We start from the raw sequence: 25,839 nt of genomic DNA, 5'->3' as shown, positions 1-25,839 counted from the left end.
TTCAGACTGTAGCAGACGGAAAAGTCCCTTGTAATCATGGTGGGGGGAGGGGGAAATAAAAAGTAAAAATCAAAGGAAAATGTTGAAGTATTTGATCACATAAGAATGTTAAATTTCTGTATGTTAATATCTTCATAACAATCATAATGCATTCTGGTTATAGGGTTCTGCTGTGTAACAAATATCCCTAAAACTTAGTGCTTACAACAATTTTATTGTGATCACAGATTCTGTGGATAAGGATTTTGCACTGGGCACAGCAGGACCGGCTTGTTTCTGCTCCATAATGTCTGGACCCTCAGGTGACAGCACTCAAAGGCAACGGATGACTTGATAGCTGGGGCTGGAGCCATCCAAAGGTGTCCTCATTCACATTTCCAGCTGGTGATGCTGGCTGTGGCTGGGATCTCAGCTAGGGCTGTCAACTGGAAGGCCTACACATGGCCTCTCCATGCTACCTGGACTTCCTCACAGCACAGCCACTTCAGAGTAGTCACACTTCTTCTACTGCAGCTCAGAGCTCCAAAAGACAGTGTCCCAGTGAACAAGGCAGAAACTGCATCACCTTTTCTGACCTAGACTGTAGAAATTCCAGGTGAGCTGCAAACCTGCTCAGATTCAATGGGAGGAGACATTGACCCACCTCTCTACACAGAAGTGCCGAGATCATCCTTGGAAAATACATCTGCCAAATAGAGCAAATGAAAAAACTGAAAACTTAAAATGTGAAACAAATGGCAAATAATAGATAAATATCCTCTATTTTACATATACATAAAATCAACAAGAAAAATTTGAAGTCACCAATAAAAAATAGGAAAAGGACATAAACTGTCAACCCACAAAAGAAGAAAATAAATGATCAATTGAATGTTCATTCTGGGAATTTGTCCAAAGGAAATAATTATTTGCAAAAGACTTAGATACATCAATATTTTATTGCAGCAAGGTAATTAATAGAAAAAAAATTAAGAATAAATTTCCAACAATAATGGATTAAGTAAACTATTTCCATCCTTACAATAGAAATACTATTCAGCCATTATTCAATTACATGGAAAGATGTTCACAATATTTTACTAAGCGAGAAAAAAGATTATAAAATAGTATGCATAATATTTCATAGATGACATACACAAAAAATGAGAATGATATAAACCAAATGTAAATGGTAGCATAAAGGGTAATTTTTCTTTTTTGCTTATCTATAATTTCATTTTTTAACCAGAAAAGGTCATAGATTTTATTTTTGCAACAAATAATAAAATTATTCTAAAAACATTTTAATGAAATAAAAATACAATAATAAGAATAAGAATTTTGTCACAAATAAATTCCAGATATTATTTAAGACTGCCAAAGTATTGTACAATGATATTTGATTTTTACCTTAACCCCAACAACAACAAAAGTCTATGCATGCATGCACACGCACGTGTGTGTAGAGTGGGGGTGTGGGGATGTGGGGGACAGGGGATAAAGCAAGATTGACAAGATGCGCTGATTGTTGGAGCCGGATAATGGATTCATATGAGTTTCTTATTATTTTTACCTTTTTTGTATTTTTGAAAAATTCCATCATAATCAAAAGAAAATCTGAGTGAACTCTAGGACAAGAACAAAACTGATATAAATATTCAAAGGAAGGAATATTTCTTTTGACAATCAAGCCAACTTTTGAATAAAATGTTGCTTTACAATTAAAAAAATTAAAATTAAAAATTCTAGGTGCAAAAAGTCTGGAAATATGTGACCACACATATTTTAAAACAGGGAAGTGGTTAAAAATATTTTCAGATACTGGATGGGACTGCTGTCCGTGGATGAATGTATTGTTTATGAAGAATGTGTAACATGTAAAAGTGAAGTGGTCAAACTATCCACATTTTCTCTCCCACCTACCCTCACGTGTCATACTGTGATAGTTAATTTTATGCGTCAACCTGACTGGGCCATGGACTGCCCAAATGGCTGATGAAACATTTTCTCTGGGTATGTCTGTGAGGGTGTTTCTGGAAGAGATGAGCATTTGAATCAGAAGACTGAGTAAAATAGAGCGTCCTCCCCAACGGGAGTGGGTATCATTCAATCCAGTGAGGGCCTGAATAGACAAAACAAGGAGCAAGATTGAATTTGCCCACCTGCTGCCTGAGCTGGGACATCACTCTTCTCCTGTCCTCACCACTCCCCATTCTCAGGCCTTCAGACTCTCACTGGAATCTACACCATTAGCTCTTTGGCTCACAGGCCTTCAAACGACACCACCAGCTTTCCTGGGTCTCCAGCTTGTAGACAACAACATCCATAATCTCATGAGCCGGTACCTTATGATAAATCTCTCTCTATATATATATAACTTGGCTCTGTTTCTCTAGAGAACCATCACTAGTACAGATTTCTGTCTCATTTCAGGTTGCTATAAAAAAGTACCAGGTGGTTTCAACAACAGAAAATTTTCTCACAGTTCTAGAGGTTAGAAGTCCAAGATCAAGGCAGATCTGGTGTCTGGCGAGGGCCTGCTCCCTGGTTTGCAGATGGCTGTCTTGTTCTATTTTCACATGGGAGAGAGTAGAGACAGTGATCTTCTCTTTCATATCTCTTCTAAGAAAGCTAGACCCATTCATAATGGCTCCACCTTCAAGACCTACTTACTTCCCAAAGGTCCCACCTCCAAATGCCATCACACTGGGGATTTAGGCTTTGACATATGAATTCTGGGAGGACACAAATATTTGGTCCATAGCACATAGCACTTTCATTACATCTAGTTTCATTTTTTCCCTTTCTGCTGAGCAATGATATCACATTGTTTCTCTATTGTACTTAAATCCCTACCTGTAAACTTTCATATAGTGTTTTTAAACACTTGAAAAAATAATATTATTTTATCAAATTAAGGATAGTAATGTGTCCAGGATAAAATACAGGCTTGACTACCCAGGAGAGTTCTACAGAATTCTGTTTTTTTCTTAACCATGACCTTATTCCTACTCAAAGTCCGGTATCTGGGGGGAAAAATGGATTTATTAATCTTTTTTCAAAACTCTATCTAAATTATGCTCAAAATGCCCTATTCTCGTCAATTCAGAGGGAAAAATGCAAATGTCTAATAAATACGAAAAAATGTTCAGCACTCTACTAATCAAGGAAATGCAAATTAAAACAAGATATTTTCCATCTATCAAATTTGCAAATGCTTTTTAAATGCCAATTCTGGATGTTGGCAAAGGTGAGATAAGAACTCGAATAACAGTGCTCATAATAGCACAAGCTGAAAAATGCTTTGACAAAATAGAGCAAGAACCTTAAAAATAGTTATACCCCTTGATCCCATTAATTCTCTGCTAGAAATACATTATAATAAAATATGATCAAAGATTTATGTACAAAAAAATTCAGAGCAATGGCATAACAAAAAAACTGTCAACTTCCTATGGCTGACAGTTGGGTCATGGTTTTCAAGCTCTGATCAGGAGAGCCCTGGAGGTAAATGCAGGGGAAACCAGTGGGACCAGACAGGGGTCAAGTTGTTAGGACTCTGAGTCAAACAGTTCTGCTTTTATCTATTTTATATATTAAGTTCCAGTTAAGATTCATGTTGTTTTGTGTATGTGTGTGTGTATGTAATTGTCAGTCTACCCCAAACAGAATGTAAAATCCATGAAGAGTGTATCTTTGAGCCATGTGCTCTCAGGTTCTCAAAACTAAGCACAGTGCTTGATTCACAGTAGGTATTCAATAAATAGATATTGTTTGTTGTGGATTTAAGAGTTTTCTTTTTTCTGATTAAAAACAAGTTTGAGCTCTGCAATTACTGATTGAATCTGATCCAGTCAAGCACAAAGGATTTTTAGGGCAGTGAAATTACTCTGTATGATACTATTGAAAGACTCCCGCAGTGGGTAGTCAGTCAGTTCAGGGAGACCCTCCCAAGGAACAGCGAGACCACGGCTTCGGATGCAAAAACAAGAGGTTTATTGAACACACAGGTACCCGGGCGACTCAGTCTTTCGAAAGACTGGCGCGCCGAGTAGAGCTCCTGGGTCCTTTTTATAGCAAAAAGCGCGGGTACAGAAGCGAGAAGCAAGGTAATTGGTTAGTTTAAATCAAGCCAGGGGTGAACTTCGGTCAAGTGGGAGTCCTTGAAACAGCTGAGGGGCACTCTTGAAACTTTAACTGACTTGTCTATTTCTGGGAACTATCCGCCCTTTGCCTCGGGCCGGGGCCCAGGTGCATAACCACAGATATCCTGTTTGACTCTGTTCCCCTTGTTTCTTAACTTGACTTTTTGGCTGTATTTTCCCTATACCCTTGTAAAAAGCACTTCCTTCATTCCCCCATTTCTCTTGTGGATCGCTCTAATCTTAGAGCGGAATTAAAAGTTATCTTCGCCATTTAAGGTTTGGTATTTTTGCCTAAGGACCAGAATCTTAACTGCACTTACCCTATCATTGATGAATTGGACTAGTCTATTGATGACGTAGGGCCCAAGGGTGAACAACAGAAGGAGGAGTAATAGGGGCCCGGCGATGGTTGACAGTAGGGTGGTCAACCAAGGGGAGTTATTTGATCTGGTTATAAGCATTTTCATAGTTTGAGTCAGGAGGCCTGACTCTTTTAGAGGCCGGTGCATCAATTTCTGGAATATCCCAAGCCTCGAGACCCGCCGCCAGGGCACATATATCAGGGGTAAGGGAGGGCCACCAAGTCCAAAGGGGGTGGACTTCTGTCTTGAACCAGACAACCTTTCCAGTTTGGGACAGTACCTGCCAGGTGAGGGTGTTGGGCTGGTTAGGGTTATTACTTGGTAGGCTTGCTCCGCCGCCGCCGAATGCGCAACTTAAGAGGATTATCAGTCCTCTCCAGCTCCCAGGATTCATCTGGTACGGAGGGTGGCGCAGGCTTGAGGTGAGAAGCATGTACCCAGGCTGCAATGCCGTCTACTTTTACCGCTGTTGGTGTGGTCAGTAGCACCAGGTACGGGCCTTTCCACCGAGGCTCAAGGCTGCCGGTCCGATGGCGCCTAACAAGCACTTGGTCTCCGACCTGGAACGGATGAGGGATGGCCACGGCACCTGGCTCGTATACCTCCTTGATCTGGTCCCAGATCTGGGTTTTTACAACTTCTAAAGCCTTTAAGTGAGTAAATAAGACAGGAAGAAAGTTATCATCGGGACCCAGTGTTCCTCCCAACTCAAGTATGGGGGGGGGTCCCCCGTGGAGGATTTCATAAGGAGTCAGACCAAGCTGGCCAGGGGTATTCCTGGCTCTGAACAGCGCTAAGGGAAGGAGGGCCACCCAGTCTTTTCCACCGGTCTCTAAGGCCAATTTAGTTAAGGTCTCTTTGATGGTTCTATTCATTCTCTCTACTTGACCTGAGCTCTGGGGCCTATACGCACAATGTAATTTCCAATTTATTCCCAGTTGTGTGGCCAGTCCCTGGCTTACCTGAGCAACAAAGGCTGGGCCATTATCTGACCCGATCACCTTAGGGATCCCGAAACGGGGCAGGATTTCTTCTAGTATCTTTTTACATACAGTCAGGGCCGTTTCAGTTTTGGTAGGGAAAGCTTCTACCCATCCAGAGAAAGTATCTACAAATACTAGCAGATACTTGTTTCTATACCGGCCAGGCTTTACCTCTGTAAAGTCTACTTCCCAGTATACGCCGGGTCGATCTCCCCGTTGTCTTTTTCCGGTCTCTCGGTAGGTGGTAGCCGCATTAGTCATGGCGCAAGCCGGACACCGATTGGCGACTTCTTGAACAGTGGACCGGAGGTTCGGGATGGAGAGGCTGGTGCGGCTTGCCAGTTGAAGGAGCTTTTCTGGTCCTAAGTGTGTTAGCTGGTGTAACCGCTGAATGAATTCCTTTCCCTGGTCAGGAGTGAGCTCTCCTGGCCTGGTCTTAGCTTGAGCAGGCTCGATTGGCTCTTGAAGCTTTATAGTTTCTGCTAGCACCCTGACCGACAGGGCGGCTTGTTTTGCAGCCTCGTCGGCCCTCCGGTTCCCGGCCGCCACAGGGTTATTTCCTCTCTGGTGGCCCGGGCAGTGGATAATGGCGACCTGCTGTCCGTGTAGATGTTGATGTTTTTTCCTTCGGCTAGGCGTAATGCCTGCGTCAAGGCGATTAGCTCGGCCTTCTGGGCTGATGTCCCTTCTGGCAGGCTGCTTGCCCATACCGTCCGTTTGCCATCTACGATGGCGGCCCCTGCTCTCCGCTTACCTTCCACAATGAAGCTGCTACCGTCTGTATACCAGGCAGGCACTCCGGGCAATGGCTGGTCCTTCAGGTCCCGTCGAGTCCCAGCTTCTTCAGCAAGGATTTCTGAGCATTGGTGTACTGGGGTGGATTCTGACTCGACTGGTAGTAGGGTAGCTGGGTTCAGGACAGCAGGGGGCGCGAAAGATATCCTTTCGTTTAGCAGCAAACTCTGGTAATGAGTCATTCTGGCATTGGTCATCCACCGATTGGGGGGCTGCCGCACAATACTTTCGAGGCTGTGGGAAGCAATCACAGTCACATTTTGCCCCAAGGTTAACTTATCAGCGTCTTTGAGGAGGAGTGCCACTGCAGCAACCGCTTTTAGGCAGGTTGGCCACCCACTGGCCACTGGATCCAGTTTTTTTGATAGATAAGCTACTGGCCGTCGCCATGGTCCTAGGGTCTGAGTAAGCACTCCTCGGGCCACACCGGCTCTTTCATCTACGTATAGAGTAAACGGTTTGGTGAGGTCTGGGAGAGCCAAGGCGGGGGCAGACAGCAAGGCTTTTTTTATGTGGTCAAAAGCCTTTTGATGCTCCTCAGTCCAGGTAAAAGGAATGTTTTCCCTTGTCAGGGGGTACAAGGGTGCAGCCAGGGAAGCAAACCCAGGAATCCAGAGCCTGCAGAATCCGGCAGTACCCAGAAATTCGCGGACCTGCCTGGGGGTTGTGGGAGTGGGGATCTTCATAACTGTAGCTTTCCGGGCCGCGGTCAGCCATCTTTTTCCCTCTTTGAGCAGGTACCCCAAATAGGTGACCTCCTTCTGGCATAACTGGGCCTTTTTAGCTGATACCCGGTACCCCAACTTACTCAGTTCCTGCAAGAGCTTCTGTGTCCCTTTTTTTGCAGCCTTCATATGTGGGAGCCGCCACCAGGAGGTCGTCCACATATTGGAGTAATGTGACCTGGGGGTTGAGAGCCCTAAAAGGAGCTAAATCTCGGTGGAGGGCCTCGTCGAAGAGAGTGGGAGAGTTTTTGAACCCCTGTGGCAGCCGTGTCCAGGTCAGCTGACCTGTGTTACCTTTTTCTGGGTCTCTCCACTCGAACGCGAACAGTGGCTGGCTGTTGGGGTGTAGTCTGAGGCAAAAAAAGGCATCCTTGAGATCCAAGACTGAGTACCAAGTGTGACTAGGCGGAAGGGAACTCAGGAGGCTGTATGGGTTTGGGACTGAGGGATGAATGTCTTGCACCCTTTTGTTAATTTCTCTCAAGTCTTGGACTGGCCGATAGTCATTGGTCCCTGGCTTTTTTACTGGTAGCAGAGGGGTGTTCCAGGGCGACTGGCAGGGCACTAAGACCCCTAGGTCTAAGAACCTTTGGATGTGGGGTCTGATGCCTTCCCGGGCTTCTTTAGTCATTGGATACTGTCGGACGGCCACCGGTGAGGCACCCGATTTCAGCTCTACTACTACTGGTGGGACGTTATTGGCCAGTCCCATACCTGTCTTTTCTGCCCATACGGTGGGAAAAAGTTGGAGCCAGGATGGGTCGATGGAGGGAGAGGCCGGCTTTTCATACAGCCGGTATTCTTCTTCTAGGTTTAGGACCAGGCACATGGTAGAGTGATCTCCCCATGTTACTTGTGGGCCCTCTGTAGAAAACTGGATTTGAGCTTTTAGTTTGGTTAGGAGGTCCCTGCCCAACAGAGGAGCGGGGCACTCGGGTATGACCAGAAAGGAGTGGGTTACTTGTTTATATCCAACTTTTAAAAGTCTCTTTGTGGTCCAGGGGTAAACGTTGCTTCCTGTCGCTCCTTCTACAACTGTCCGTCTAGGCTCTATTTCTCCCATGGGTTGGGTCAATACCGAATGTTCAGCCCCGGTATCGACCAGGAACTCAATGGGGGTCCCCTCCACAGTCAGTGTTACCCTAGGTTCGGGGAGGGGGTCCGAACCCCGACTCCCCTAGTCATCTAGGGATAGAACCTTGGCTTCTCTGATGTTCTTTTTCCGGGGACATTCTCTTGCCCAGTGACCCTTTTCTTTACAGTACGCGCATTGGTCTTTGTCTAGAGGGGGTCTTCCATCCCTAGGTGTTTTCTTTGCCCGGTTGCTCAGGTTCCCTGTCTGCCTATCTCTAGACCCTCTTTCACCTACCACTGCGGCCAAAATCCTAGTCAAGTTTTTTTCTTGGCGCCTATCGCGCCGTCTCTCTCTCTCTTCTGTCTCTCTTTTTTCTCTTTCTTGTTTTTCCTCTTCTGTCTCTCTCTTGTGGTACACCTTTTCTGCCTCTCTCACTAAATCTTGTAAGGAATAATCTTGGAGCCCCTCTAGCCTCTGCAACTTTTTCTTGATATCTGGGGCTGCCTGTCCGATGAAGGCCATTGCAACCGCAGCCTGCTGCCCCTCAGAAGAGGGGTCAAACGGAGTGTATCTCCTATATGCCTCCATTAGGCGTTCCAAGAAAACCGAGGGGGGTTCTACTGGTCCCTGCAAGACCTCTCTTACCTTAGCCAAATTGGTGGGGCGCCGGGCTGCCCCTTTGAGACCTGCCACTAGAGTCCGGCGGTAGACCAGAAGACGCTCCCTACCTTCGGCCGTGTTGTAATCCCATTGAGGTCGATTGAGGGGGAAGGCCTCATTAATGAGGTTCTCGAGTTGTGTAGGGGCCCCGTTGTCCCCGAGAACGTTCTTGCGGGCCTCCAGAAGAATCCTTTCTCGCTCTTCAGTGGTGAAGAGGATCTGGAGTAGCTGTTGGCAATCGTCCCAAGTGGGCTGGTGAGAGAACATAAGGGACTCAAGAAGTCCCGTGAGTCCTGCTGGTTTTTCAGAAAAAGACGGGTGGTTAGACTTCCAATTGTAAAGATCTGCTGAGGAAAAAGGCCAATACTGTAGAGGGACCAAGCCATTAGGCTCAGCTGGGGGCCCTATGGCTCGGAGGGGCAAAGCTACGGTGGAGTCAGGACCGGAGCCGTCTCTCGGACTGCGAGGTTGGCGGCTCCTAGTCCCCGCAGCCGGTCCCTCAGGGCTAGGATCACCGGGCGCTCGGCCTGGTGCCGATCTGTTTCCCTGAGGGGCCAGAGGGGGCAGCGGAGCCGCCGGGTAAGGTGGGGTTTCAGAGAGAGAAAATAGGTCATCTGGTGTCGGGAGGACGGGGGGTTGGGGAGGGGCGGAAGGCTTCCTTGTAGGTGGCCTTTGAGTATTTTCTGATCCCGAAACAACAGCGACTTTGCTGGAGGGTGGCACCCAGGGAGGGGGATTCTGGGCGAGGTCTTGCCATACCACGACACAGGCAACCTGGTCCGGGTGTCCTCCGGTCTCCTGAAAAACAATCTTTTTAACTGCAAAAATGACAGTAAGATCAAAGGTTCCCTCTGGCGGCCAACCTACGCCGAATGTGGGCCACTCAGACGAACAGAAAGTCTGCCATTTTCCTTTTTTGATCTCCATGGACAGATTGTGAGCCCTGGCTTTGACATCTTTCCAATGATCTAGAGTAAGGGAGAGGGGCGTAAGGGCACTTTGCCCCATCTCGAAAATTTCCAATAGGGGAACGACGACGCAAAGACCTATCACAACTAAGACAAAAAGAAACCAGAAACGGCGACGAGACCGAGTGCCGTAGAAATAGAAGAAAGAGTCCGATGGCAGAGCGCGCCTCCCGAGACGCGGTGAGACCAAAACACAATAATCCTCTGCCAAGGGGTCCACCAGGCGTCCCTGGTCCTCCCCTGATCCTGGGACGTCTCCCAGGATTGCCGGGTGGCGAGCCCCCGAACACGTCTGTTCGCTACCCGCACTTCGCTCCCAGAGCGACTAACCCGGAACAAACTGAAACCAAAATGCGCGCGCTCAGAAAAGACAGTCGAAATCACTGAGTCAGACACAGAGACGAGACACAGAAACGAGACACAGAACGACTGCTGGCCAGCTTACCTCCCGTTGGTGGGTCGGTGGTCCCTGGGTGGGGGTCTCCGATCCCGGACGAGCCCCCAAATGAAAGACTCCCGCAGTGGGTAGTCAGTCAGTTCAGGGAGACCCTCCCAAGGAACAGCGAGACCACGGCTTCGGATGCAAAAACAAGAGGTTTATTGAACACACAGGTACCCGGGCGACTCAGTCTTTCGAAAGACTGGCGCGCCGAGTAGAGCTCCTGGGTCCTTTTTATAGCAAAAAGCGCGGGTACAGAAGCGAGAAGCAAGGTAATTGGTTAGTTTAAATCAAGCCAGGGGTGAACTTCGGTCAAGTGGGAGTCCTTGAAACAGCTGAGGGGCACTCTTGAAACTTTAACTGACTTGTCTATTTCTGGGAACTATCCGCCCTTTGCCTCGGGCCGGGGCCCAGGTGCATAACCACAGATATCCTGTTTGACTCTGTTCCCCTTGTTTCTTAACTTGACTTTTTGGCTGTATTTTCCCTATACCCTTGTAAAAAGCACTTCCTTCACTATACTAGTGGATACATGCCATTATACATTTGTCCAAACCGACAGAACGTACAACACCAAGAGTGAATCCTAATGTAAACTACGGACAAACTTTGGGTGACAATGGTGTGTTAATGTAAGTACATCAATTGTAACCAATGTACCAATCTGGTAGGAGATATTGATAGTGGGGAAAGCTGTGCGTGTGTAAGAACAGGGGATATATAGAAAATCCCTATACCTTCACTCTGTAAACCTAATAAAGTTTATTTTTTTAAAAAGTTTGAAAAATACTATAATTAGGAAATTAAATAAAGACCAGGGGTTGGCAAGTTCTGTTCTGTAGGCCGACTGCCTGGTTCTATAAATAAAATTTTATTGGGACACAGCCAGTCACACTTATTCATTTACATATTGTCTATGGCTGCCTTTGTGTTGCAATGACAGAACTGAGTAGCTGCAAAAGAGATGGCAGGGCCACAGAGCTGTACACCAGCACATCTCTTCCCAAGTCCATATTCAGCGACATCTCATTGGTAATTTGAAATCAGCAATAGGAGCATTTACATCACAGAAATTGGCAAATGCTACAAACCAGGGCTTGATTTATTGTTTTGTTGATCATCTAGGCTTAAGAAAGTAATGGAGAAAAATGTTAATAATGCAGAATAAAGTTGAATGTGTGTTTTGTCTATAGTCCTAATAGCACAAAAAGTTCAGAAAATATTCTACTATTCAAAAACTATCATCCAATTCCACAAAGAAGTTGCTCCCATTATTGACAAACATTCATACGTCTTTGACGACATTCACTTTCATCTTACTAGTTAACATAAAGGAAAATATCAACCAACATTTGTGATGAAATTATACTTACTGGTCAATTGCAATGATAGCTTGGCTATGAATACAAGAATTAGACACTAATCAGCAAAAGTGTGCTGTGAGAATCAATCGGCAATATGGAATTTACAGTGAAGAGCATTGCGTATTTTATCATCGTTTGCCAGTTGTATGCTACTAGATTGATAATAAATGTACATGCATATCTATGTATATATTTTCCAAGAGAACCGGTTGTTAAACATTCGCCGGTACAAAATTACGTTAAGTGAAATAAGCCAGGCACAGAAAGAGAAATACTACATGTCTTTACTCATAAGTGGGAGCTAAAAAAAATAAACAAATAAATTTTAAAAAGAAAGAAAGATACAACAATCACAATAATACATTGAACTTTCAAAAGGAGAGAACAGAACAGAGGTTACAAGAGGTGGGAAAAGGGGAGGGCAGGGGGTAAGGGAGGAATTGATAAAGCTCCATGAAAAATGATTACATTGTATAATGTTGAATATACTAATTATCCTGATTTGAGCATCACATATTACACACAGCCATTGATATTCAATTCTGTCCCCCACAGATATATACAATCAACTATGTTTCAACTAGAAAACAAAATTTACCAGCATACCACTGCCTAAAAACATATTTTCCTCAGTAAAAGAAGGTTACAGAAATAAACATGATTTGCAAATTTAGCCACAGCTGAAAAAGTCAAAGAACTAATGGAAAGGGGACACTACAGCAAAAATGGAAAAGTAAAGTGAAAAATTAATTCTTTGTAACTAAGGCTAACAGGAAGTAAGCAACCAATGGTTTGCGCCCAACACGGAGGGAAACTATATGAGGTGAATTCTTGATTTTTCAGGCTCTACCAGATGTAGAGAAAGAAAGTAAGAAACATGAGAGCAAGGTCAAAAGACAGTCTCTATAATTAGATTAACAGGCAATTTAAGGTGCACAGATTCCCAGAGGCTAAGACAGAAAGAAGTGGGGTCCTACAGCATCCACCTGATTCTCTGAACCCTCTGCTATTCATCCAATAAACTGCTTTCTTCTCTAATTAGAGTATGACTTAATGTGGGAAACCTGATTTCCCTTGCATGTAAACAGTGCTTTATTATTTTCAAATACAGTTATTATCTCGCTTAATCTTCCCAATGGCTAAGTTTCACAAGGGTACTTCCAAAAGTTTGCAGAAAGATTCGTATTATCTTTTAATTCTATTTTCCCACAAACTTTTTGAAGTACCCTTATAAAGGGGGGAAAAAATCTTATGGAAAACTTAGGAGTTTTGTGTGCTTAATTTAACCCTGGTTTTCCCAGTCTCAAGAAAAATGTTCCTTTCAAATGGCCTTCAGACCGTTATTCTCTTCTCTGTATTCAGTTATCAGTTCGTTGCTATAAATGTTTGGATACATTAAAAAAAAATCACCTGTATTTCTTTAGAGTACACCCATATCTGGCTCCTTAAACATTTCAGCTTGGCATTGTTTCTTGCTTTTATCATTCTTCCTGGGAAAAAAGACAAAATCATCTCTTTACAATTAACTAAAGGGCAACCATGAGTTTTTTTAAACCGTGGCCTCTGCTTTATCATGAAAACTTCTGAAAGGTAGAGAAACAATCTCTTTTCTAGTCCTTGATCTTAATTTTCTTCCTTAGTACAGGAACCTGTACACAGTACATGCTCAAGTAAGTTAGGTAAAAGTGGCCTGGGTCACATGGCAAGTACCACACTGAAGGGAGATAATCAAGTTAGGCACTGTTACAAAATTCCCAAGCAGCCTCAAGAAGAAGGGTGATTCTCTGTCAATCAGAAAATGAAGCATCTACAGTTCCTTCTAGAGAGAAGGGGTGTGGAAAGAGAATAGAAGGAAAGAGAAAGAAATTTGTTGAATCTCTGCTGTGTGTTCCAGGAATTTTCACAAACTTTATCTACTGAATCATCAGACAATCTGACGAGGCTGTTATTAGCCCCATTTTACAAATGACAAAGCTGAGATTCAGTAGGTTGCTTGATTTATAATGAACCAGATAAAGATGGATGTGTGACTCTGAAGACCACTCTTTACCTCTGGACCAGGGATACTCAAAGTGTGGATCTCAATCAACAGCACTGGCATCGCCTGGAAACTTGCTAGAAATGCAGATTCTCAGAGCCCACCTCAAAGCTTCTGAATCAGAAACTACAGGGGTGGGGCCCAACAATTTGTTTTAACAAGCCCTCCAGATTATTCTGATCAACACTAAACTTTGGAACCCTGCTCTACTGCACAGGTAAACCAACATTTTCTGTAAAGGGCCAGATAGGAAATATTTGCGGCTTCGAAGGCCAGATGCTCTGTGTCGCAGCTACTCAACTCTGCTGTTATAGCTCAAAAGCAGCCACACACAATGTGTAAACAAATGAGCTTGGCTGTGTTCCAATAAAACTTTATTGTGGACAATGAAATCTGAATTTTATATCACTTTCAGGTGACACAAAATATTCTTCTTTTGGCTTTTTTCCCCATCCATTAAAAAATGTAAAAAACTATTCTTATCCCAACAGCTGTACAAAACCAGGTGGCAGGCTGGACTTGGCCCATGGGCTACATATGGTTCAGCAACCACTGCTCTAGAGCTGGATTATGCTACCTACTAAATGGGAACGCTAAGTGGGGCAATGACACAAAGATAGGCAACTCTCATATGAGGTAAAATGTTGTGAATCACAAAACTCTCTATGGTACAATGCAGGCAGACAGCCCATCTGGTTGTGGCAATGAAGAAGGCTTCCATGAAGAGGTGACAATCTGCGTGGGCCTCACATGATAAGTAGGAGTTCATCAAGGGGAGACAATGAAGGTAGACTATGTAGAGAGAATGGCTTGGGGGACGGGGTGAAGACTGGTGTATTCAAGGTACCCATTCCAAAATGCCTACTTTCAACCAAAATATTCTAATCTCTTGAGTTAAAACTGCTTTGGAAAATAGTATTACAGAAAAAGTGTTTCAATGCTCCTGTGAGTACCACAAGCTAAAGCATCAGGAAAGGACCAAATTGTAACAACTGAAATAACAGACTTACATGTGGAAATCATTATCAGTGACCTGTTCTCTCTCTACAGGCCACGTGTTGCAGGGAGAGTGACTTATTTTCTACAACAAATTATTACTGGTTGCAAATTTGACTGTATGAAATGTGCTTGCCAGAATCATACAATGCAAGAAATAATTCTGTGAGATATTTTCTACTCATGCAAATTAGTTCCCTCGAGAATTGCTTTGTTTTCCTAATTCTTTACGTACCATCCAATTGAGTTGTTGGTTATTTTCAAACACAAGAAATCCCTTCATGATTATAAACTACAACAATTTCAGAGAAATTCTTCAAGATACACATTTTCAATAGATTTGCTTCAATACCAACTATTAAAAAGAAATGCTACCAGGTCTCATAATATTTCCCAAAATTAAAAAGGAGGTAAATGGTAAGAATAATAAATTTCTCTCCTGATGGATATCTGACTTCATATAACAGAGCAGTTAGGAGGTCAGACTCTGAAGTCAAAGTCTTCAGGTTGAAACCCTGCTCTCCCACTTAACTATTTGACCTTGGCAAATTACTCATCTCTCAGAGCCTCAGTTTCCTTAACAATAAAGTGGGGAAAAGCAACAGTAGCCTCCTCTGTTTGTATATGTGTTTGCAAAGTCCAAAAACAGGGCTCAGTAAATTTTAGCCATCATTATTTCCCAGTAATCTCTTTTCTCCAAAACTAAACAAATTTACTATTCTTTTTAGCTAAAATTATATTCCCTTTATGCTACTGTATGATATGGTGACAAGTTCAGGACAGAACCTGAGAAATAAGACCCTTTCCCTTCCTCCATCCACCACATGGGCCCTGGAGGGATCAGAAACTGCTTTCAATCTGGGGAAGGCAGAAGCAAAGAAACAGGCAAAGCTGACCACACAGTCTCTCCTAGTGCCGGCTTCCACCAGCAGCAGGCCCAGCTGGGGCAGAGCAGTACCCAAGTTCTACCTCTAGGGAGGTCTGGAGTTAGAATCCTTACACTGGGTGGGACATACCAATGACTGAAACGAGAGTCCTTTGGGACAAAAAGTGATCAGGGTATTTGCATTATCTGATAATGGCTGGAAAAGCTACAGGGTGCATCTGAGCTTCCGCCGAGGGGCAAGAGAAGAACTTGTCCCATGACGTAGGTAGGAGTGGACAAAGGGGAGAATGAAATAAAGTTGATTTTGATCACATTCTGCAAGGCATATGTATGTGCACAGATTGTCCAGAGTAGGTGTGGGGGACAATGGAAATGACTCGGGCCTTAGAGACATAAAGACCTGACGCTCTACCACCTAGTTACCTTGTTGAGGGGCTTTTCTCAACCCAACACTGGGGATAAGGATTACTGGGGTAATAAATAAGCTGAAGGATGCAGATTCTTTGCACGGTGCCTACCATCCTGCAGACCAAAGAAACAACAGCTGTTCTTGTCATGACCAGTAGTACCCACGTTCTCACTCCCATTCATTGGTCACTTTCAAAGTCACTTTTGTTTTCGGGCCGGCCCGTGGCTCACTTTGGAGAGTGTGGTGCTGATAACACCAAGGCCATGGGTTCGGTTCCTATATAGGGATGGCCGGTTCACTCACTGGCTGAGCGTGGTGCTGACAACACCAAGCCAAGGGTTAAGATCCCCTTACCGGTCATCTTTAAAAAAAAAAAAAAAAAAGTCACTTTTGTTTTCAATAACAGCCACATTGATTTGCAGTCTGTGCTTTAATCTATCAGATTGCAATCCAGCACAACCCTCTGGTGTGCCCCCAACCCCAAGTAAAACTGACTTTGACATTCCTTCACTCATGACCATTCTCCTCTCAGCTGACTCACGGCTCAAGGAACAGCGAGTTCCCAGGACTTGAGGGAGTGGCAGGGAGAGCCGCCACCCCACTCCCCCACCCCGGCTGGGTTCGACCCCTCTCTCAGGTGCACCACGACACATGTTGCTTCTTTCTTATCACTAATGACACTTTATTACAATTATCTCTTGAATTAAACACTTTCTTCATTCTCTGTTAATTCCTTCAGAACATGAACTGGATCTTCACTGTCTAGCTCCTGGATTTCTTAAATGATGTAATGATATTATTTATTACAGTATAAGAATAAGCACTTTATTCTTAAAATACACCACACACACTCTCTATAAATTGACATTTATAGTTGTAAGCTTTTCCACAAGGGCATCGCTCTAACCAAATGTTTCCACATGGATCTGTTTCAGTGCCCAGCAAGCACCACTAAAATCTTCTGTACCTCAACATAGAATGTAGCTACTGACATTCCATTTTGTAAAACAAATATAGGATGCTCTCTAGTACACCCTAAATCACGTCCACCAGTGGCCAGAAAGAGGCATCACTATTTCCTGGTACCTACCTCCTCTGGAAAAGACTTCAATGAAGAAACGAACTGGTTCCATTCTTTAGACAGTAGAGAACAAGGAACCAAGAGCACATCTACAAAGCCAATTGGTTTTTTTTTTTTTTTTTCCAGATCTGCCTCCAAACGAGGGTCTCCTAACTTCCTTGAAAGAGACCTCCCCACACTTTGTCTTCCTGTATGGTCCATGCATACTCAGGGACTAAAGAGAAGGACCCAAGGGCACAGGAGCCCCCACATCCCTGAGAGAATCACAATCATGTCACAGTCTGCCACACCTCCTGTCCCCAGCTGTGCCAGGGCAAGAAAGCTGTTTCCAAAGCAACCACGACATTATGCTTTACTAATGCTGCAGCAGAGAATCCCATGTGCACATACACACAGTTACACACCAGCACGGTCACGTACAAGCAGGCACACCTAAGACACACATGCACAACCCAGACATGATCCCCTGTATTGTGGAAACATACAAATCTTTTCAAAAGACAAAAAAAAAAGTCATCTTATTTCTTTTTCCGGCCAGAGAAGTTATCTTTCCACGGATATATTTAGTTGCTTTCATATCTGTCATTTATTATTTCTTACAGGAACTTGGGGGAAATAGAAAATCCAATGCTCTGTATCTATCTGTAAACATCTGCTGATCCCGTTAGTCCAACTTATTTCCCCCGTTACCTGCGAAGGGCCGAGAGGGTAGGAATTATATCTGGGCTGAGCTGGAGTTCCCCTTCTCCTAAGCCTTTAGTTAGTAACCTCAAATGGGCAATCCATAACCCACGCCATTCCTTCCTCTGGCTTATTCTCTTTCCCCCTCTTCCTTCCTCCCTAATGCTCTGCTCTTGTTGGAAACGCCTTTCAGGAAAGTCAGAAACCTGAAGCCGCCTCCTGGTCTTGCATTCTGGCAACCGCGTGAGCCGGTGGGGCGGGCACGCGCACAGCTTCAGGAGGTGGGGCAGAGAACCACGCTGGTCCTTTAAAGGCCCAGATCTAAATGGGGCAGACCCAGAAGCAAAAACGGGCTCAGGAGCTGGGTCTGCAGGCAGGGACACGGGCGGTTGCCGCCGCGCTGGTGTGCAGGGGAGCCGGCCAGCGCGGGCCCTCAGGGCGTCTTTGCAGACCGGGGAAAGGGCGCCCCCTGTGGGCTTGACTGAGGAAGTTGCGCTGGCCCTCGGCCCCGCCCACGCGCTCCGGGCTGGCCCAGAGCTGCAAGAACGAGTTAGCGAGTTAGCAGCCGAGCCCGTGGACCAAAGCTGCTCTGCAGGGCCGGCTCACACGCAGCTCCATCCTCGAGCTCAGATTCCCCAGACGAGACATCCTCTCACCCCGATGAATCAAACCAGGGACCTTCAAGGGAGCACCTTTCTGTGTGTGAAAAACCAAAGAGCAAATAGGATTTTTGAGAGGCCACGTGGTCAGGAGCCCAGAAAAGTGAGGCTCCCTGTGTTCTTACCCCTGTCCAGTCGTTAGGAGACACTGGGCAAGTTCCTCAACCTCCCTGTCCCTCATCTTCCTCACCTGTGCCCTGGAGAACCAACAGTTCCTGTTCCAGAGTGCTTATGAGGACGGAATGAGGTCATACATAGCAAGAACCTAGCACATGGCACATAGCAAGCACTCAAGAAATGTTACTTACTACTGTGCACCTGGATTAGCTCCAACTTTAAATTTTCCAGTTACTGGTTGCTTTGTTTTCACACATGTAAAGTAGCGGTGCTATTTTCCCCGTCTGCCCACCCTGAGCACATATTTTTAAGGCACTCATCCTATAAGAGGTTTATGGTCAGTGTCTGGAAAGTGGGGCTTATAGATAAGGCTGACCTTGTGGGGTGGGGGTGTGGGGAGTGTTCCAGCTGGAGCCTTACCATAGAGTAATAAGCTTATCCATTAGGACACTGAACAAAGTCTTGACTCTACGGAGTCAAAAGTCATAACTCTGCAAAGTACAGATTCTTACAAGTGAAAGAGTGATGAGCAATTTACTGAAATTCCATTTGTGAAGGCTGACAATGAAAAGATTTTTTACCAAGAAATGGAAAAACCACTGAATCAGTGTCTTTCCCTTATTTCTGGTGCTATTATGGCATTCACCTGTATGATAAAACCATAGTGTGGCTTAAAACCACAGTTAATGCCAACATCAGCCAGCCCTCTCTGCCTAATGTCAACATTTTGTAGGCCCATGTATATGGCATTTCTTCTTGAAACATTCCCTGAATTTCCAAGTCTGGATTAGGTGCTCCACTTCTGTGTTTCCATTTTTTTCCTATTACATCAGTGGAGTTTATTGTGTACTTATTTATATCCCCCGCTAGACTTCAAGCTCTAGGATGGTAGGGCCATTGTCTCTTTGACTGTGCCCTCAGCACCTAACACAGTCCCTGGTACACAGTAGGTTTTAATATTCTTGTAATGAATAAATGATAGTGATAAAATGGATAAGTCAGGATTTTTTTAGACGGGTGTGGGCACTAAGTGGTGTATATAAGAAGGGGTTCTTGGCCCTGCTCCCAGCCAGATCTGGGCAACCAGACAAGTAGTCACTTCCACTCAAAGACAAGGAAAAAAGGGCCCTGGAATTTCTTAAAGTGGGGGTGCATGTGTTAATGGATCAAACAAACCAATGTGCAAAAGAAAAATTAACTTGGACATATTTCCAGAGTTCATATTCACATAGCTAAGTATGCCTGTAGTAACACAAATCCCAGCTGTTTGTGTATAATTTGGACAAAGAAACTCTGCACACACGCCTTGGCCAGAGCAGAGAAAGAAGTCAGAACAGGAAGACCAGACTGGACCCGCTGCAGGTGGGAGAGAGGCCAGTGTAGATCTAAGCCCAGTGCCAACATTCATGGCTACAATTGGCTGCCGTCCACCTCCAGGCCTGCATCTGATAGCATGAGGGCTCTGAGCGTGATGTGGCTGGAGGTTGGGTGCAGGAAGGGCTGGCCTGCAGAGGCTCTTGGGAAGCTCAAGTCTCCCAGCATTGATAGGAGGGGGTGGGGAGGCCCATAAATAGGAGGAAGTTTAGACAGCATCGGTCCCTGGGGAACTGCCCACTTATAGGTCTCAAGTAAGAACTGCTAGCAGAAGAGAAATTTGGCTGGGGAAAAAAATGTTTTAGAAGCTGCTGAGTTAACTTTGCATCTTTGAATGCAGCCAACTCCCTTACTGTAGTCTCAAAGTGGCAATGGGCAATTTCTGCACTGTCTTTGGAGCAGCATTCTCAAGACCGGGTCATTGGAGGGAACTGGAAGGCAGGTCATTCAGGGAGAAACTTTTCAAAACGGTCAATGCTTGTTGAGCACCTCCAGTGTGCTGTGAATGCAGCCATCCAGAAAGAAGCTTCATAATCCAGATGCGGGGGAGGCAGCATCATTTAGCCCATAACAAGGTCCCACAGTCAGAACCAAACTGCCAGCATTAGGGACCACCCAGTGATGAATCTCAGAGTGCAGAAGCCTAAACCACTTAGGAGCCTCATAGTGGCCTCCAGCCACCCACGTTCCCGAGGCTCTTCTTATTTATGGCTCTTTTGGGGTTTTTTGACTGACTTCTGAGATATACTTGGTTAGGGGCTTTGAAGCATCATCAATCAGTAAAACAGATTTAACTTGATCATTCCTAATTGGATTCCATTTCACACCTAAAGACGGAAAAACCTTCCCAGGTCATCTAATAAACAAAAAGCCAGGTTGATTTTTGCCACAGTAGTGAGTTACCTGGAATTGAAAACTTGGTTTTTTTTATGCCACAAAACTCCGAATTTGGGCTAACCTAGGCAATATATTCCTCCATAAGATACAGAAAAATATACCTGAAACTTGTAAGTGACTTCTTCAGGCCCTCAAAGATTCTATAACAGAGCCATCATTTTCCTGGACCTCTTTGCTTCCATTGGTAGCACAAACACCTGAATTTCTCAGAAAGAAACCATTTCTCATCCCTTCTCAGTGGTTACTTCATGTGCAGCAATGAAGCCCTGAGTAGATTAAGTAATGATATCTACAGCAGCACCGGTCTCTGCAGCTACCACAATCCCCCAGCATCGGCATCTGGGAAATCCTGCCCTATCATTCAACCATCACTGGGCCAACCCTATTTCCCAATGATTGGACCAAATGTTTTCTTATTCTCCCTGCCTCATTTTCAGTCTGACTTTCTTGAATAGTCTGCTTCTTTCTGCCCATAATGCCAGCCATTCCTGCCTGTTCTCTTCCCTTGATCAGAACTCCCTCATACCTCAACATATGCCCCTGCTTGACTTAGTTTCAACCATAGGACCCTTCCTAGGGCCTTGCCGGTGGCTCTGTTTTACCAACTTTCCTAAAGCCATCGATTCTGCCCCACCCTTTGCTTCCAGCGTGCTCCATGGTGGGTGGATTAGAATTTCCTCCCTCTAGGCTTTTTCTCTAGAAGAAGGCACAAGACAGAAGTGAACCCCATGGCAGGAAGGTCCCCGTTGAACAGGCATGACTTGGAGAGAGCCACCTGGGATGTTGACAGCATAGCAGCCGTGACATGATGCTGCACATTTACCCATGGATGATGGAGCCAATGCCAGAGGAAGAACCACCTGATGTATGCAGAGGGAGGAAAGAGGGTGTTGGTGTCATTCCCAGCATAAGATTAAGGGTTCATTTCCTGTCCTCTCTATACCCAGGCATTGTCTACCTTGAAAAGACACACAGATCAAACTGCATTGACCCCCACCGGGCCCCAGACTCAGATGCAAAAGTCTGTAGGGATGTCTCAGGCTGGCCCTGGCTGCATTTATCTCCCATTCTGTTCCTTTTGCCCTTGTTTTAGTGGAGATGCTCAAATACAAGTGATGAAAACCTAATATAAACCAGCTTGGGGGTAAGAAGACTTTATTGTCTCATGGTGGGAGAATTTAAGAGGAAGCAAACTTTAGGTGGGTATACTGGCTTGAACAGTGTTTCCCCCCCAAATTTATGTCCACCCAAACCTGTGACTGTGACCCTATTTGGAAATAGGATCTTCGCAGATGTAATCAAATTAAGATGGGGTCCTATTGGATTCGGATGTCCCTAATCCAATGACTGAAGTCTTTATAAGAAGAGGGATATCTGGACAAAGACACACACACAGGGAACAAGGCCATGTGACGACAGAAACAAATTGCAGTGGTACCTCCACAAGACAAGGAATGACAAGGATTGCCAAATACCACAAGAAGCTGGGAGAGAGGCATGGAACAGATTCTTTCCTGGAGACTTCAGAGAGAACATGGCCCTGAAAAACCTTGATTTCTGACTTCTAGCCTCTAGAACTGTGAGAGAATAAATGTCTGTTGTTTCCAGCCACCCAGTTTGTGGTGACTTGTTATGGCAGCCCTATGACACTAATCCACTGGATGTTATAAATTATCTACTGTTTTAAAGAAGAGAAAATTGGGGCACTGAAGTGTTCAGTAATTTGCCCAAAGTCATGCAGCTAATAAGCAGAGTCAGATTTTTTAAACTGTTTAATCGAGGTATAATTCACATACTATACAATTCATCCATCTGAAGTGAACAATTCAATGGCTTTTAGTGTACTCAGAGTTGTGCTTCTGTCCCCATTAAAGTGGGGACTTGAACCCAGGCAGTGTGGCTCCAGACCATGCTCTCAATTCTCAATGCTAGGAGAGAGAAAGACATCCCAGGCAAACACAAAATAATAACTGTCCCCAATGAGCCCTCTCTGCAGTTCCTTTTGCAGTGAAAAATAAGGTACTCAGTGGAATCCATGTGTCTTTTTACCTTGTAAATTCCAGAGAACCTTTTGGAGGCCGAGTACTGTTGTATGATTAGGTCTGGGACTCTTCACTTTCTTTGTATCTGCACACTTGAATTTGTGCACACTGTGTGCTTGGTCAACTGAGATTGCACATGAGCAAGGATGCCTGGAACTCTGGGGAGGACACCAGGTAGCAGGAGAAATCTTGCATCAATGTGGTGAATATCTTGGGCCAGGAAACTTTCCAAAAGCCTCCAAATAAGATTAAGACTGGGAAATTAAAAAGAATGCCCCCCAAAGACCAAGTTAATAGATGCATAATTGAATGTCTACAGATTGTAACATTTAAAAATGTAACCTGGAATGTAAACCTAATAGATGTTGAATGAAATGTCTACAAATTTCAACTGCATTCTAGTCATTTGCAACTCAACGTTTATCTATGAGTGGCATATCATGCAGGATGTGGGTGTTATGATTGGTGTGATGTAACAAGGGACTTCACAAAATAAGACCACCTAGGGCCTATGGAGATCTGAATATGACCTGCCCTGGCAGCTTGGGGCCTCCATGCCAAGAGAGAACTCTAACCACTATCCCTCATACAGCCTTTGCATTCCATGGAGTTCAAGGTCTCTATTAAACTGTGCCTTGAGTTTTTCAAGATGGCGGCGGCTGCGGCGGCTGGCGCGGAGTAGCTGAGGTGGAAAAGGTGGCCACTGGGCCTCAGGCAGCCGGGAAACTTGTGGACCTTCCTCTGGCCATCTCTTAAGGGAGGACTGCTGCTGCTGGCCGGTCGTGGGGGCTCAACGCCACTTTGCCCCCGGCAGGAGATGCTGCCTCATTTACAGGCAACAGCTTTGAAGTGTGGAGCAGGAAAAGAACTGATTCTTAGCTGCAAAAGCGAGTCTTGAAACAGGGAACACGGCGCCAGGGCTGCTGTGGATGCAGCCAGGATCCCGGAGGCTGGGGCCGCACTGAAGGCGGCCAGCTGCCCTATTCAGGATTCGAGGTTTCAGGCCGGCATTAAAGAAGATTCCTGGGAGCGCCCGAGCGGCGCCGCGACTGAACAGCCCGAGGCGGCAGCGCGGAGAACACGGAAGGCAACAAACCAGAGACAGAGCGAGCGCCCGACCTGGCACAGCACTGTGAGTGATCCCTGGCACAGCTCTGTTCGGGGGGTGGATGCCCACGCGGCTCCCGCCTGCACCACCAGGCCACTCATTGCCCCGGTGCTGCCTCCATTTTCCCAGGTGCGGGCAGCTCCGCCCTGCTCGGCCATCACTGAGCCCATTTGCTTGGCCTGGCGCCGGGCTTTCCGGACCCTGCGGGCCGGCCTCCTCTCCCACTCCCTCCGCGGTTCTCTGGCGGGGCTGGGGGTGTGGGGCGTCCCGACCAGTGTTGGGAAGACTAGGAAGTACGGGCGGGCTGACTGTCACTCCACCACACCCTGGACTCCGGCCCCGGTAAACTTCCTGTTACTGGGAGGCAGATACCATCTCTGCGACCACCAGTTTGGAAAAAAGCCTAACGAATTTCTGGTTGGGAATAGTGTGGTAGGAGAGTTCCCAGGTCCGCTTGAACCTGCCGGAGACCAGGCTGCAGGCGGGCACTAGACTCGGTTTATACCGGGGGGATACAAAGGTGAACAAGACCCAAGAAAGATCTACACAGTGCAACAAAGGCACCCAGAGAGACCGGTCGTCTGTGCCTAGCAGAAACCTGGTAGACTTCCTGGGCGAGGCGGTGCTGAGCAGGGTCTTGAAGGCCCAGCTGATAGACGAGGGGTGCAGAAGACACGCCCCAGCCCAGCACAGTGTGCACAGAGGGGGGAGACGTGCGGCCAGGGAGGCGGAGACTCGACAGAAACCACACACCCGGTGGGGTCGCCACTGCACGATCTAACAGCCTGGGCCAGAGCACACGGAACGGGGAGAAGTCCTGTACAGAAAGTGAAAGCTCAACAGAGATCACACACCCTGTGGTATGTGATCCACCAGCCCAGCAGAGTCCAAGCTGACCAGAAAGGTGGATCCCCGGAGAAGCCCAAGACCCGAGGCAACCACACACACAAGACACTAGAGGCCAACTGAGCAGTCACGGTGGGAGCCATACCAAATTGGCAACCACAGCAACATCCTAGTTAGTCATTAGTCTCAAACCGGTGGACTGTGAAACCCCCTGCCACAATGAATAAACACCAAAAAAAAGACACCAGAAATACAAAAAATCAAGAAAGTACACCACCAAAAGTTAATAAATCTCATACTCTAGATCCTATAGAACAAGAAGCCCTTGAAATAACTGACAAGGAATTTCGAGTGATAATTCTAAGGAAACTGAATGAGATACAAGAAAACTCAGCTAAACATCATGATGAAATGAGGAAAAGTATACAGGATCTGAAAGAGGAAATATACAAGGAAATCAATGTCCTGAAAAAAAATGTAGCAGAACTTGCTGAACTGAAGAAGTTATTCAGCGAAATAAAAAACACAACGGAGAGTTTAACCAGCAGGCTTGTCGAAGTTGAAGAGAGAACCTCTGAACTTGAAGATGGGCTGTTTGAAATAACACAAGCAGACAAAAAGAAAGAAAAAAGAATCAAGGACATGGAAGAAAATCTGAGAGAGATATCAGACAACCTCAAGCGCTCAAATATCCGAGTCATGGGTATTCCAGAAGGGGAGGAAAATGGAGATTCCATTGAAAACATATTCAACAAAATAGTGGCAGAAAACTTCCCAGGTATAGGAAAAATCACAGATCTTCAGATCCAGGAAGCTCAACGATCTCCAAACGTATTCAACCCAAAAAGGCCTTCTCCAAGACATGTCATAGTCAAATTGGCAAAACTCAGAGACAAAGAGAGAATCTTAAAAGCTGCAAGAGAGAAGCGTCAAATCACCTATAAGGGAGCCCCAATCAGGTTAACATCAGACTTTTCATCACAAACCCTAAAAGCTAGAAAGGAATGGGATGATATTTTCAAAATACTAAAAGACAAAGATTGCCAGCCAAGAATACTCTACCCTGCAAGGCTATCCTTCCGAAATGAGGGGCAAATAGTATATTTCTCAGACAAACAAAAACTGCGGGAGTTCACTACCACAAGACCACCCTTACAAGAAATCCTCAAGGGAGTACTGGGTTTGGTTCCTGAAAAATAACTACCACTGC

At 45.4% G+C, this 25,839-nt stretch overlaps 1 protein-coding gene across 1 annotated transcript; it reads right to left on the bottom strand.

Moving 5' to 3' along the window:
* Positions 1-3,936: 3,936 nt before the first annotated feature.
* On the bottom strand, positions 3,937-6,179 carry LOC134389321 (uncharacterized). The gene is made up of 2 exons (XM_063112869.1): positions 5,641-6,179; positions 3,937-5,133 (listed from the first exon to the last, which is right to left on the bottom strand). The coding sequence occupies exons 1-2, from the start codon at positions 6,175-6,177 to the stop codon at positions 4,801-4,803; spliced, it is 870 nt and encodes a 289-aa protein (XP_062968939.1). The 5' UTR covers positions 6,178-6,179; the 3' UTR covers positions 3,937-4,800.
* Positions 6,180-25,839: the final 19,660 nt, after the last annotated feature.

Source organism: Cynocephalus volans, chromosome 10, assembly GCF_027409185.1.
Source record: "Cynocephalus volans isolate mCynVol1 chromosome 10, mCynVol1.pri, whole genome shotgun sequence".
NCBI lineage: Eukaryota > Metazoa > Chordata > Mammalia > Dermoptera > Cynocephalidae > Cynocephalus > Cynocephalus volans.
This window is presented reverse-complemented; position numbering and strand designations above follow the sequence as displayed.